Genomic DNA, 15351 nt, shown 5'->3' with positions numbered 1-15351 from the left:
TCAGTAACTTTTCTACTTTATTAAGCCATGCACATGGGACATGATTTTACCTTTCAGGATGATACAGCATTTCAAAAAGAGATTGTATTAATACAGTTGTAATCTCCAAGCTTTTTCAGCTGTTTTAGGACTCTTTGCCTCTGTTCAAAATGGCCCTTAGGTATTGTATGTCTGCTTTTCATAGTTTCACAGTTTTCTGCCTCTTCTCTCCCCTCTGTTTGCTGGCTGTTCCTTTTTCCTGCCAGTGGGTCCATCTCTGATTTAAATATGTAGATCATAAGTACTCTGTTTTAGGAATGGTGATAACATTTATTATCAACATTTGTAAGTAAAGGATAATTAAGCTATGAATGAAGACATGAAGGGAGTTCCTTTGTGATAGCAACTTGGCTGCTCAGACCTCTTCCTTCTTGGTTCTCACCTGTGTTCCAGAGACTGAGATACGCAGGTAAGTGGCCTCCAGTTAAGTAGGATTTTATGCATAGTCAACATAAATGTCCATAAAGTAAAGAGGAGACAGGATTAGTCTCTTCGGTTCTCCACATCAGAGATCTGAGGAACAGAGAGGTTAAGAAGAGGGACCAGCATGAAAGAGGTTCTGAAAGCCATGTTCTTAGAGTCTGAGGAACCAGGCAGGCTTGGGAGGGAGGGGCACTTTCTCTAGAAGTCTTGAGGGCTGATCTATTGGTTAAGCAGGTGATGGTAGGCTTGTGCGGGGCTGTTCCAGAAGGTGGAGCTAAGGCCCTCTGGGAGGAGTTACAGAAACGGACGGGGCTGTCGGATGTCCTGTCCAACCCTGGGATCGCTGGTGAGGCAGATTCAGGCAGCGGGATGACAGGAGGAGGTGCTGGGGTGGACTGACGTTCAAACAGCCTTTCAGCTGGCAAATGACAGAAACCAGGGATGGTGAGAATGTGTCAGCTTTCCCACTGAGCAACTAGGAGCCCCTTATTGAGTTCTGGGCTCCCTTGGGTGCTGAGGTTGATTAGTAATGTCTTCCATGAGCTTGGATGGGAAATCTGGTGACTAATGTGCTGCCTATTTGCTTTTTGGGCTTCCACACTTGCCCCCAGTCAGGGTCTTCCTGAAAACCCTCATTTTTTTTTTTAAATTTCTTCTAGAGATACTAAGTAGTTTATCGTCACGCCTTTCAAAGTAGGAAGCCCGAGTCTCATACCTGCTGCTCCCTTTCTCTGGAAGCCTGTGACCATAGCTGCATTTCCTAAGGGCTTGGTGGTGGGAGGAGGGGCAGGGGCAACATGGTGGAAGCCGACTCTTTGGGAAGAGGTGTGGCAGGAGGACGGATGGTGGGGGAACAGTTACACAGAGGTTCTTCCTGAGGACTGGAAGCTGAAGGAGGTCCCTTAAGAGGGGGAGCCCCTGCATCAGTGTCGGGGGAGGTTAAGGGTCATTGCTTAATGGTCACCAGGTTACCCACAGTTCTGGGGACAAAGACCCCTCTGGGTGGCCCTGACCTGGAGTATAGGGCAAAAGTGCCCCCACCGGCCGGTGACCTTGGACACTGACCGTTCTGGGCTTCACTGTTCTCATGTGTGTAATGGAAATGGCCGTTCTAGTACTACTTCCGGACCACCTTATAGGTCCTTGTGCCGCCCAGATGGGGCTGTGTGTGGAAAGCTCTTTGGTGAAGGCTGCCCAGGTGTGGACGCATCACCATCCCACGTGTTCATACTAGAGATGGGCTGAGCTCGAGCTGGGCCACGTGGATTGGACATGGTCTCCCCCTAAGGAGGCAGCGGGATCTGTAGGCAGGGAACAGGATGACCCCAACACCTGCGGGGCTGGTGGCAGAGCAGGGTCTGGGGCCATCTTCATGGTGGAATTCATCCCCCCAGCCTAGTTCACACCAGCTGGGGAGGACTGGTGGGGGGCAGCCAAGGGTCAAGAGAAAATTCTGAATGTCCAGGAGCTGGTTCAGCCCACCAAGGTCTCCTGCCTCCAGTCAGGAGGGCTTTTTGCAACCCCAAAAGCTCTGGGCAAGAGGCTTTAATCTAATTACATGCTTTATTTGAGCCAATTTGTTTTCCAATCCATCTTGTTCAGCAAGAAGAAAGAGCATGCTGGGGACTCACGGCACCCTCTTGTTCCAAGTGGAGAAGAGGGGCTGCTCTCCCGCCTCCCATGGCCAGGGCAGCCCAGACCTCTCTCAGCCCTGGCACCCCACCCCCAAACCAGGCGGCAGGCTGCCCTGCCCCACAGGGAGGGGGCCGGGGCTGGTCAACCACTTGCATCAGCTATGGGAGAAAAAGCTTAGTTTGCTGGTCTCCCCTCCCTAAAACCCAGCCAAGTCTGCCTGTTCCTTTCTCTTCAAGGGTCCCAGTGTACCAGGCAGGACTGAAACGGCATGGGCTTCCAAGGCAGGGGACCTGGCACGGGGTTACTCCTCCGCCCCCCACCCCCAGGTCATCCCTGCTCAGAGCTTTCTTGGCTCTTCCTGTAAGAACTGCCCTCAGCATCCCAGGCCCAGTATTTTAAATCTATAAATCTGTAAAGCTATTTTCATAATCATACCGCAGATTTAGAATCTGTGTTATTAAAGTCCAAACAAAACACCAAAGCTCTTCACATCTCCCTGGAGAGGGACGATGGATCAGCTCCTGCTGCACTCCCCAGGCAAGAACACACTCCCCAAGTGTCAGCTTATTGTTTGCAGCATTTTCCAAAACTGTCTTTTTCTGCCCTCTCTTCAGAATCCTGTTTAGGGGCTCTGCTTTCCTGCGTTTACACAGACTTGCCCCTCTGTGCAGGTTGCCTTGCAGAACCCGGTGTCTTCTGCCCTTGGACTAGGGGAGTGAGGGAATTGTTGGACCACAGGTCACTTTGCCAGACACAGGTGGTGGCAGCTGAGCCCCCTTTTATTTACTCATTCAACACATATTTATTGAGAGCTTGCCTGTGTCCTGGGCCCTGGAGAGAGGCCCCTGTCTTCAGGGAGAGAGGCAAAAAATAAACCAAATTGGAAAATGTACAAAGGGCTGGCAATCAAGTTCTCAAACTTGATGCAACGATGTTGCTAACCTTTTTTGGTATCAGAGGGATTATTCATTATGAATTCGTACCAACTGGACAAACAGCTAACCAAGTTTACTATTTGGAAGTGCTGAAAAGGCTGCGTGAAAAAGTTAACTGACCTGAACTTCTCACCAACAATTCATGGCTCTTGCATCACGACAATGCACCAGCTCACATGGCACTGTCTGTGAGGGAGTTTTTAGCCAGTAAACAAATAATTGTATTGGAACACCCTCCCTACTCACCTGATCTGGCCTCCAATGACTTCTTTCTTTACCCGAAGATAAAGGAAATATTGAAAGGAAGACATTTTGATGACATTCAGGACATCAAGGGTAATACGACAACAGCTCTGATGGCCATCCCAGAAAAAGAGTTCCACAATTGCTTTGAAGGGTGGACTAGTTGCAGGTGTCAGTGCATAGCCTCCCAAGGGGAGTCCTTCGAAGGTGACCGTAGTGATATTCAGCAGTGAAGTATGCAGCACTTTTTCTAGGATGAGTTCGTGAACTTAATTGTCTGACCTTGTATAATTGCACTGTGTGACAAGTGCTGGGAAGGAACCAGATCCCCAAAGATGGCTTTGCTTTTCTGAACAGCCAAAGGTCAGTCAGTACATACTTGAGTGAGAAATTGAAAAAAAATTTTTTGAGTGTGCCAGGAATATGAGATTGATTTTCTTTTCATGACTCCTAAATTATAGTAAAAATAATGATAGCTAACATGTTTAGAGCTTATGTCAGGCTTCCTCTCACTAGAACTTCAGAGGATTACACACTCTTACCCCCATTTAATAAATGAGGAATAAGTTCAGAGAGGTACAACAATGTGCCAAAGGACACACAGCTTGAAAGTCACAGAGCCAGCATTTTGAGTTCCTCCAAAGCCTATCTGCTATCTGCTGCCTGGCATCCTGCAGCCCCGAACTTTATCACTATTCTAGTGAAGTTCATCACTAGACAGACCATTCCCACCGGTGCGGTGGATTGTATCCTGCATCCAGTTAGAGGCGATCTGTCCAGCGGATACTCCACGCCCCAGAGCCAGCCAGCTACGGCCTGCAGAAAAACCCTGAGATCCACTTTTCCGATATCAGCTGTGCATCCCAACATATGTGGCAAGGCCTCCTGATTTCTAGTGATTCTCCAGCCCTCTTCAGCCTAAATCATGCCCTCTTTGTTGTCAGAGAACTTAGCAGGTTTAAATACTGCCTAAGCCCTTCACCTAGGCTTTCTCACAGGTGTCACCAGAATAATTACAAAGGGAGCTGACTGTCTAGTCCAGGGAGCCTGTGTTCGTGGATTTGTTGGTCCAAACGGTCTTGGTATCTTACAGGAGCAACTGCATTCTGCTTATTTTTTGCACTGCCATGTTCATGGGCACACGGGGCGCAGAGTCCATGTTCCAGTGACCCACACTGTGCCAGACGCTGAGGCCAAGGTCCTAGTCACTGGGAGAGGAGGCAGACAGACAGTTCCAGACCCTGAGAGGGGCATTAAGAATGCAGAGGTGCCCAGCTGTGCTTGGGAGCAGAGAGGAAGGCCACACAGGGAAATGACACAGGAACGGGTTGCAAGGACGGTTGCCAAGGGGAAAGGCATCGAGGGCCAAGGTGTGGTGGCTGAACCTGTGAATGGCCCGCTGCGGAGTCTCTCTCAGGCTTCTCCAGTATCCTTGGGCTGTGATCCTGTTCTTTTCAGACATTCTGCAGATAATGGGATGCAGCCACCATTTACTAGAATGGAGGAGAAGACATGTGAATGGAATAAATGTCCCAAGGCCATAACCCTGAGCACAGACAAGGTCCTCACTGTGGCTCTGATGTCCTCTTCATCTGGGCACCTTCTCCCTCTGGCCTGCTGCCCAGCTCTGGGTCCATAGTTTAGCCCAGAAAGGAACTTGAAGGCGGATGTGCTCCTGTTGGGAGCCGCATTACCTAGACGCCACCACACCAGCCGGCTTCAGGGTTTGAGTCCGTGTTATAGTTTCTGCTGAGGACCTGGACCAGCTCACTCCATCTGAGGTCTGAGCTCCCCTCCTTGCCTCATGAGGCCCCCCTGTGGGGCCCCACCTTTCTTGCTGCTCCACTATCATTCACCTCTGTTCACCGCATTCAGCTGAGGCTGGCTTGAGCCCATCACACCCAGTTGGCAGCACCTTCTCACCGTCCAGGTCTCAGCTGAAAGGTCATCTCCTCCGGAGACCGTCTCTGACATGCGTATCCCCCTCGCCGCACCATAGTTCTTTCCTCCTAAATCCTCTGAATGTTCAGGACAGTTATTATCATCACTACTACCAAATTTCACTGATGGGGAAACGGAGGCTCAGAATGGTTAAGGGCCCCGGGTCGTAGGGTTGTACAAGAAACAACTGCTTTCTCTGGAGACCCTCTCAGGAAACTTCGACTTACACCTTCAGGGCCAGACGTGGGGACCCAGACATGGTGAGCTGCAAGGGTGTCTTTGAAGACGAGTATTTGAAGTTGGAAATAGTGGGGTTTGCTATTTGGGAAGAAAGGAGTATGGATATTGGGGAGGCTGTGGCAGATCTGTCAGACTCAGGCCTGGTGACCGAGGCTGTCACAGTGGGTGGCTCTCCAGGGGAAACTAATGGAGAACGGGGTCCTGGGTGTGCCTTGCACAGCACACACGCCCTCCAGGAGCCTCCCTCCTCCCCTGCAGGTGCAGTAACGGGGACCTTCTGAGAAGCCCTGGGTGCAAGTGGCCGTGCTTGAGAAGGAGCTAATAGAAAGGGCAGGGCTTCCCTGGGCAGCACTGGGCGGGGCTGGAGCAGCACCCACTGCTCTAACCAGCTGAGCCCCCAGGCCCACAGCTGGGTGTGGGAAGAGGCTCCAGTGCTTAATTCACCAGCATAAAGCACACATACTGTATGTCTCCACCAGAATATATATGTGCAGTCCTTGAGAAAGAAGGAGGCTCATGCAACAGAATTACAATTTAGGTTTCTAAGGCTCTTTGTAACTACAGTACAGAGTAGAGGTCATGTTTTGGTAACCTCAGGTATGAGGTGGGCCTGGGCAGCCCAGGGACCTGTCTCTGACAGTGAAAGGGTGAAAGCCTCCCTCAGACCATGCAGCCAAAGACCCTGCACCCGGCAGCCCCAAGTGACCCAGGCCTGGCTAGAATCTTCTGGTGGCTTTGCATTCCATTTAAAATAGAATCCAAACTAGATGCAGCCCCACACGGCCCTTCAGGCTGTGTGACTCATTTCCCTGCTCCTCTCCTCTTTCACTCTGCAAGGCTCCCCAGCCTTCACTTAGTCCCTGGACTGTGCCAGGCTTGATCCTGCCGCGGGGCCTTTGCACAGGCTGTTCTTCCTGCTTATAACACTCTTGTCTCAGATCTTCTTGGCCCTGCGTCCTTCACACTGTTTGGGTCTCAGGCCTGTAGGACCTCCTCAGGGAGCTTTCCCCCACCACCCTAGCTAGAGCAGTGTCCTTGCTCCAAACCACATTACCGTACAGTTGGTGGACAACTCACTTTCCCTTTGTCCCTTGGTATTAACATTTGTGGAATTGGCAAAGGATGAGGCTACACACACACACACACACACACACACACGTGTGTAAGCACTTCTCAGCAGCAGAAGCCCCAGGGGTTAGGAATACAGGTGTCACCTTATTGAATACAGCTATCATCTCATTATAGGATTCACCCTTGCCACCCATTAGTAGTACGTGGTCCCCGACATTGTATCCTCACTGCAGTAAAATGAAAATATAGATAAGACAAAGTACAGTATAAAAACCATCGTCCCACCACTCAACGTTTCAGTGCACAGTTTATTCTTCCAGAATAACATCCAAACACCTGCCATGGGTGACAACATCCCAGGGACCCCCTGCAAACCGTGAATCTCATGTCTGGCTCAGCCCCCCTCACCAGCTCCAGGCTCCCCTTCTTTTGGTTTCTCACACCTGCCCTGGGTGCTTCACAGGGCTGACTCTTTGTCATCTTAAATGTCACCTCAGATTGGCCTTTGTATCTAAGTCATTCTCCACCACTCCTCCCCCTGCCCCCGTTCTCTACCTGCTCATTGCCTTCATTTTAGCAGTGTCACTCTTTTTGATGCCAGTTGCACTCAGGAAAGTTTGTATTAATTTGCATCCCAACCACTTTGTGTGTGTGTTTGCCTTTGCCAGATGGAAGTGCTATGTTCCTGTTGATTTAAGTTGCATTTCTCTGATGATTTGAGATTGAACATTTTTACTTCCCCTTATCTCCTTCTTTTCTCTTTTGTGAATTGCCTGTTCTCCTTTGAATTTTAGGTTGTCTTTTTTATTGATTCAGAAGAGCTCTTTATATATTAAAGACACTAGTCCTTTGCCATCTATGTTGCAAACACTGGCCTTTTTCCCAGCCGTTTGCCCCCATATGTTGCAAGGCACCTCACACCCAGCTTCTCTGCCAGTATATTGCTAGAGGCTGCCTCATTTGGGGAGTCCTTGTCCAAAGTTAAATGGGCACCATGCTGTCAAGGCAAGTAGGGCTTGGAGGTGATAGAGTGGGTGGGCAGAACCAGCATGGGCTTGGAGCGACGTGTGGGCGCTCACAGCTGCTTGGACCCTGGCTCTCCCAGAGAGGGGGCTGTACCCTGGGCAAAGTGCTTGTGGGTGTGGGTACTGAAAAGGTGTTCCTTTTCAGTTGTTTAGTCACTTGTATCCTAGGACCAAGAGGTGAGAGTTGGCTTCATGGGGAGTGCCTCCTCTGTCCTCGCCTCCAATGGCTATTATGAAACCTGTGCACACCTGCAGTATATTGAAAATTGGACTTCCTGGCCTGAGGAGTTCCAAGCAGCTCTGGCTCCAGGTCCAGTGGAGCCAAACCACACACTCTCTGGGCAGACTGGCCTAACCTACTGATGGGCAGAGTGGCCCAGCCAAAATCGATGGAGCCAGCTGGGCACCCCTCCTAGCCCCAGCCCCTTGAACTGTTTCACCCCGGGCCAGGGGAGGACCAGGAGTGCCTCCCCTGCACCCAGCCAGTGGAGTCTGAAACTCACCCGGCTCACCGTGTCTCTGCCCTGGGATGGACTGCGGTGGCTGGGTGCCCCTCACTCATTACCCTTAGCCCCACCTTCATGAGCCCAACAGCCCAAAAGCACAGAGTCAGGGGTGCTGCTGAGAGCGAGACCTTGGCCAGCTCCCCGCCCTGCTCCAAGGGAGGCACCAGATGCAGCGCCCCTGGCTCCAACCAGGGAACACTGGACCCCGCCTGCCATATGCTCGGAGATGAGCTTCGATCTGCCGAGCAGGCCTGCCCAGCAGGATTTTTGGCACCTGGGTACAGGAGGCAGACCAGAGGGGCCAGCTACCCAAGGTGGAGGAAGAGGAGGGAGGGGCTCGGCCACTGGGATTGGGCCTGCAAGGCCCCCTCTTGGCTCTTGGCTGAGGGTTGGTTAGGGGAGCAGGTGGGGGGAATCAAAGGGAGGGTTGGCTGCTCCCAGGAGGAGCCAGGACGCCAGCCAGCCAGGATGGGCCTGCTGTGAGCTGCAGATGGCGGCCTCCAGGTCTCAGCAGCTCTCCCTGGGACAGAGCTGTCCTAGTAGGGAGCCAGGCGGTCCCTGTGTCTGTCCCTGGCAGCTCCCATCTTGTTGGGGAGGAGAGTGGGAGTGGAGGGTAACCCTGGTGCAGAGGCCCTTGCAGATTTTCCAATATTTACCTGCACCTTAATTGGAGCCCCAGGAGGTTCCCTAAGAGAATGGGGGCAGGGAGCTTCCTGCTCACCTTTTCTCGTTGCTTCCTAATGTTGTGTCTATTTTCTCTCTTTTATTCATAATTGGACATGACAGTGTTTTGTCTTTTTTTTAATTTGTTGGTTTTGGGGCTTTACTGAGAATCAATTCTTGGATGTATTTACTATAACTTTTGAGTTTTTCGGTATTCTACTTTATTAACTTCTACAATTGAATACACTTCATTTATTTTTATTCTTTTTTGTTTAATAATGTGGTCAGGAAATGTGGCCTATACAATTTTAGCTCCTTAGAATTAGTGTGGCATTCTTTTACTACTTATGTGTTTCTGTCTGTTCCTTTTTGTATTTCTCAGTTTTTGTTTAATATATTTCAATAAAACATTTTTCCACAGAAAACATTCTTTTTTTATTACTAGGTGAACGTCTTTGTTACCTTGTGACAAATGCACAACTTCTTTAAAGAAGCTTACAACTTCTTTAAAAATCATACATTTTAAAAAAAATTGCTTTATTTAGTTATGCTCCTCTGAAACAGTTATTTAATATTTTTGATCAGTTTTTTAATAGAGGAGTTGAATCCATTTATAGTCATTATTCTGTTTTTAGATAGTTGCTCTTTTATGATCTTAATTTATCACAGTTGCTTTTTATATATTCCGTTTTTCTTTTGGCACATTACCTATAATGTATTTTCTACCTTCTCTGGTGCTTGTGGTTATTTTGGGGTTTTTCAAAAGCACTATTTAATTTAATAGCTCTTATTTGTCAGAGTAAAGCATGAAATAGCATCTTTTGTATTCTACCTACTAAGACAACGAGTTGTATTCTCCACCTCATGCTACATCTTAGTTTTGTTAATATGATGTAAAGTTTCAGACTAAATTTTTATAGTTATTTACACATCCATAGACACAGTCTGATACTCCCTTTGAAACATTTTAGAATGATTTTGATATTTGCCTTCAGTTTTAGAACCAAATTTGAAATCTCTGTGCTCACTGGTTTCAGTGTTCACTACCAGTGTGTTCATACCATAACTTTTCCTCTTAAACTCTCATTTTTTTTTCATTTCATAGTTGATTGGAAGACATTCTCAAGTATTTCTCTCATAAAGAATACATGATTGGAATATTGTCAGAGCCCTTTCACTCTTGAGAATGCCTTTTATTTATTGTGGTCCGAATATATATAAGACAGTCTAGCTAGGTATAAAATTCTTGGGTCACAAACTTTTCCTCCTTTAAGACCTGTAGGCCTTGCTCCATGGTCATCTGGACAGCTTCTTCTTGTTGATTTTCAATCCGTATGTATTTTTTCTCATCCTGGTATTTCATCTGTTTTGCAAAGATGTGTCTGGGTGTTGGCTTCTTTTCCTTGATTCTCCCCCAAAACTCAGTGAGGCCTTTCCTTGTGCATAATGTAGATCTGTCTTTAGCTCAGGAATCCTGTCTTTGATTCTTGTTTCTATTCCATTTGGCCTGTGCTGCAATTCTCTCCCAATTATATGTCTCCTCTCCACTTTTTCTCTTGTCTGTATCCTATTCCCTTTCATAATTTCCATGTCTATTCTTTTCCTCTAAATTTTGGGAGAGTTTCTGCAATTTATTCTTCACATTTCTGAATCAGTTTTCTACAGTATCATTTCTTTTTACTGCTTCCAAAGTGAATTTTAATTGTGCTACCGAGTTTTTAGGTTTTGGTTTTGATTTTTGTTTTTCTAGCTCTTCTTTCTCTCATACATCACCCTTTTTATGTCATCATATGACCTTTTCAGCTCAGCCTTGTCGTCCCTTATGGCTTTCTTCTATTTCATAGAGGCTGTGTCTTTTTAGAATTTTTCTAGTCTGCCATGCCCATTAAGTTACATATTGTCTATGGCTGTTTTCCAGCTATGGCAACAGAGTTTGGAGAGTTGTGATAGAGACTGTATGGCCTTCAAAGCCTAAAATATTTATTGTTTGGCATTTTGCAAAAAAACAAAACAAAACAAAAAAACCCCACCACAACAAATCCCTGTACTAGAATGACAGCTGGATTCCCATCCCAGCTCCAAGCTGGGTGGCAGGGGAATGTATGCAGCTCTATCTCCAATTCCTAGTTCTTACCAGCCTTTTCCCTTGATTCACTTCTGCTCTGTGGAGGTGGTTTCCTTCTATTTCTACTGCCTGGTTTTCTCATTCTCTGCATCAATGATTTAGCTAAAAATCCAAGTTCAAATATCCTCTGCAAACACTGTCCTTCCAGTCCCTACCCTTCTTTAAGATTCCCCTCCCTGGAGGAGGGCACTGCTACCGGTGCCCCCGCCCACTTCCTGCCCATTTGTTTTCTGGTTGTTCTCTCCCTGTCATTTTCTTTTTTTTCAGGATCTTTCCATTTATCAGACAAAGAGCTGTGTCCGGAGGTAAAACCTGGACAGGTTTAGCTTGTTCCACCACCATCTGCCTTTAATTAATAGAGATTGCTCCCAGATTCCTACATTGGGTCATCTATCAGTTTAGTTTTTGGCATTAGTGTGAATTTTTTTTTTTTCATTGTCTTTATAGCTATTTTGGAACAAAACAAGGAGAGGCTGCATGGGTGGCTGCCAAGTAGATGCCATTTTGAAGAAGTCCAAGCTGCATTTTAAAGCTGTGGTTTGTCCATCTTGAAGTAGTCTCTGTAGCTTTGTGTGTATTTGATAAAAGAAGAAAATACATGAACATTTTCCTTATCCAGGGACCACTTGTCCAATGACCTCAGTTCTCTGGAATACGACCAAAACAAAGAGTCCACAGGCAGCCAGAGAGCTGCCACTGTGTCCATGTTCTGGAGGTTATTCACTTTACCCAAAGGAGAGCATTTCAGTCTCGCATGCCAAGCCTATTTACCCATGTTTTACATACAATCCTAGCTTGGTCTTCCTGTTCTCCTAGCTGACAAGTAATTGTAAGCAGCAAATCTGAAAGGAGAAGGGGACATTTTACAACAACAAGCACACTGACCTGACAAGAATTTCTGGCTGACAGAAAGGAAAGACATAGGACCCACTCACTCACACACACACACACACACAAATACAACTACAAATGTTCAGAGGCTGACACTGGTTTCTGTGGGGGCAACCAGCTTGAGTTTCTCTATGTGAGCACTCACCTGTCTGGGCCTTTCCTCTGCCGAGCTGGGTGCTCTGTGCAAGTTATGCGTGCAGAGACCCTGTCCCCACCTCCCACAGCTGAAGTTGGTTCAGACATTGGTTTCTAACCCTGGCTGCATATTAGAATCACCTGGGGAACTTCAAAAATCTAGACTCTTAGGCTGCCCCCTTAACCAATGATATCAGAATGTCTTGGGGGGTGGGACTCAGGCATCAGTATTTTGTAAAAGCTTCTGGGTAATTCCACTGTACAGCCCAGGTTGGGAACCAAGGGGGTAAGAGTAGAGACTCCGTGGCCAGACTGCCTCATCCGTAAAATGGGGCTGCTTGGCACAGTAGAGAGCGGTGCTGCATGCTTTGTTAGTACCAGGTGAATGGCCACCATTATTGAAGCACAGACTCTTGATATTCATGGGGATGGCTGTAATTTGTTAAGCAGGGTCTGGAGCTCAAGCTAATTAGGCAGTGATGGATGCCACACATTCTAGGATGATTTCTGTCCTAGGTGGATACTTGGCTCTGAAAAGAAGAGCTGTCAATGTTACTGGGAGGGACAGTGATAGAGAGGGAAGGGAGGAAGCAAGAAACAGAGGTATAGGGGCAGGTTGTCACAGGACTTGGCCACCTTCCTTTCTGCTCTGCAGTGCAGAGCCCCCGGGAACCTTTGTCATCTCTAGTTTCCTTGTCTTGAAGATGGAATTCACAGTCCCTACCTTACAGGGTTGCTGTGAGGCTCTGAAGAGCAGACGTGCTACAAGACTAACTCTTGACCAGGGCTGTCCACCTTAGTGCTGTGTCGGAGGGATGTGTTTCGACCCACGCAGAAGAGGCAGGGCATGGGTTTCCCAACCAGAATGCAAGTACTAACATGGGCCAACGACTTTCATTAAAAATAACAAAAAAGTGATGAGAGTGGATTCAAAGCTGTCCCTGTAATAACATCCCCCAGCACCACTTGCATTCCAATTAACTTCCCTAAGTGGAGAGAGCAGGGTGGGATTCCAGCCAGCTCACTCAGGACCGCAAGGACTTATGCCCAACCTGGGGTTAGCCATAGCAGTGGCTTTGCTGTGAGCGTCACCTTCCTGAGCTGGCAGACACGTGGCTGAGAGTGGCTGTTCCCAACAGTGAAGTGCAGTGCGATGATGGTGGTGCCAAAGCCATTGATCTGTGTGTTTGGGCCTCCATCACCTCGGAGCTCGACTGCTCGGGCTTGGCCACAGTCGAATGCAGGCCACTCTGAACGGCCCAGTCACCGCATTCCAAGAGGTCCTTCCTCCAGTAACCAGCCAGCCGTGCGGCTGCTAGGAGGGACTAACGCTATGGCCTCTGGTGTCCCTGGGCAGGGCGTCCTGGGTGGGGGGGGGTCCAAGGGCTCGGATCACAGGAGAGGAGGAAGGGGGAACTGTTTTATTCCCATTTCCTGAGACTGGTTCCTAACTGGGTGCCCCGGGAAGCTGGCTCGGGAGGCAGTAGGGCGCTGCCAGGCTGTGGCTCCCAGGGCAATGGGATGGAGTTGTTTTGACTTTAATTTAAGCACCAGTCAGTGCATCTTGGGAGCTTGAAGGAGGCAGCCACCTCCCATGGAGCCAGAGGTTGAGTCTGGGGTGATCTCTAAATATTCCCTGCAGACCTAAGCCATTGGTTGAGGGGGCAGGTGGCATTGGGAGGCCTGACTTCATGCTCTGGCTTTGTTCTATGCTCCCACGGAAATCACTCCTTAGCCCTAACTTGGCCTTGGTTTTCGCCTCTTCACAATGAGGAGTTAGCACCTGCTCCTGGGGCAGTAACTCTAGTGTCTGTGTGTGTGTGTGTGTGTGTGTGTGTGTGTGTCCCCGTCACTTGGCTAGTCCCCCTTCCCCACCCCTCACCAGGACACACACCCAGCCCTTCCACCACGCCATGCTGTCATCACTCCTAGAACAGGCTGGGTCCTCCACAGCCCAGGCCAGCCTGGATGGTCTTCCCCACCAGCAGTCTGAGGGTTGCTGGAGGATGGGGTACTCATCATCCCCGTTCTGAACTTAGCACCCCACTCACACTGAGGGGGAATACATTAATGTTTACGGAGACACAGCATGGTATAACCAAGAGTGCAGTGATTTTAGCGTCGCAGACCCGTGTTCAAGCCCTAGCCTCGGCGCTAGCTGTCTGGTATGCATTGGGCAGGTGGCCTTGGTTTTCTTATCTGTAGAATGGGAGTAACTCCCACACATCAAAGAATGGGTGTAAGCATTGAACAAAATTCAGCGTGTTGAGTACTGGTCCAGGGCAGGCTGGAGTGATTAATTGGGCCTCTGTGGTGGGCTGGCCGTCGTGCTAAGAGTGTCACACACAGACCTGGCGAAGGAATTGTAGCATCTTGTCCAAAGAGCAGAAATAACTGGCAGGGAAAGGGTGCAATGGGCTGGGGTTGGAGGTGTGCATTTGGTGCGCTGCCACAGGCCACCCCCAGGAGAAGCAGGCCCAGTTGCTGGCCACAGGGCCCCCTACATCCTGTCCAGCTCACACTCGGGCTGTGGGAAGCCCCAGAAGTGATACCCAGTGGACGCAGGCTGGGCAGCCCTGCCTCTCAGCAGTAGGGCCCATTAGAACTGAACTCTTCTTCGGGGGGCATTTTATTTGCACACTCCAGTAGAGTGGACACCAAAGGGGTTTTCTAATGCTTCATGGGCTGCTAATTTCCTCCGTGACCTCTTTTGTTGGGGCCTGACCCCAGCCAGAGGCTCCGCGCCATGAAAGCCAGCGCCTGACACAGACCCAGGGCGCGGGGTGACAATGAGGCCTCCATCAGCTTTAATCAGGCTCCACTTGCATCTTAAGAACAGGGGAATTTGTGTGGCGCTCAGAAGCCCTGGGTGGCACAATACGGGAGCTCCCAGAGTCCCTCACAGAGGCCAAGGGGACTGCAGGCAGCGGCTAAAGGATTCGTCAGGCCGAGGGGGTGTGGGTCAGGCAAGGGCCCTTTGTCCCAAGTGCCTCTTTAGAAGCTGGGCCTGCCCTGAATGGCAGACTGCTCGGCCTGGCCCATGGCTATCACAGGCCTCTGGGTATTTAGGGAGGCGGTCTCCCGCTCACTGCCAGCCTATTCAGCGCCATCCTAATTAGGTTTTGTCTGTGCTCTCCCCTCCCCTGCAGACTGTGATTCCTACTGCAAGGCCTCCAAAGGGAAGCTGAAGATTAACATGAAAAAGTACTGCAAGAAGGACTATGGTGAGTGAGAGACCCGTGAGAGTCCCCTTGTCTGGGGAGGTGAGGAGGGGGCCATGTGACCAGCGAGGGGCTGGGGTTAGGTACAAGTGGCCCTGAGTGGGTGTTGGTGAAGTCCCTGTGACTGGACAGGAGCCAAATTGGACAGATCCCACGCCCAGGAATTTCTCATCTCTTCCACCTTGGCCCTCAGAGGCAAGGGGCATGAGGGGCCATGGGGCCTGAAGGCCGGGTTTACCCCTAGCTCTGCAGGGAGGC

At 49.3% G+C, this 15351-nt stretch overlaps 1 protein-coding gene across 4 annotated transcripts in view; it reads left to right on the top strand.

Moving 5' to 3' along the window:
• The window catches only part of NTN1 (netrin 1), a 197134-nt gene that overhangs the window by 161252 nt on the left and 20531 nt on the right, over positions 1–15351 (top strand). For all 4 annotated transcript variants that reach the window (XM_019755250.3, XM_074319333.2, XM_074319332.2 and 1 more), the window contains exon 6: positions 15022–15096. In XM_019755250.3, coding sequence (XP_019610809.1) covers positions 15022–15096 — 75 coding nt within the window. The remainder of the gene's footprint in view (positions 1–15021; positions 15097–15351) is intronic.

The sequence above is a fragment of the Rhinolophus sinicus genome, chromosome 12 (genome assembly GCF_057876585.1).
Source record: "Rhinolophus sinicus isolate RSI-liver-muscle chromosome 12, RSI-T2T, whole genome shotgun sequence".
Taxonomy (NCBI): Eukaryota; Metazoa; Chordata; class Mammalia; order Chiroptera; family Rhinolophidae; genus Rhinolophus; species Rhinolophus sinicus.
The sequence above is the reverse complement of the archived record's forward strand: the minus strand, read 5'-3'. Positions and strand labels throughout refer to the sequence as shown.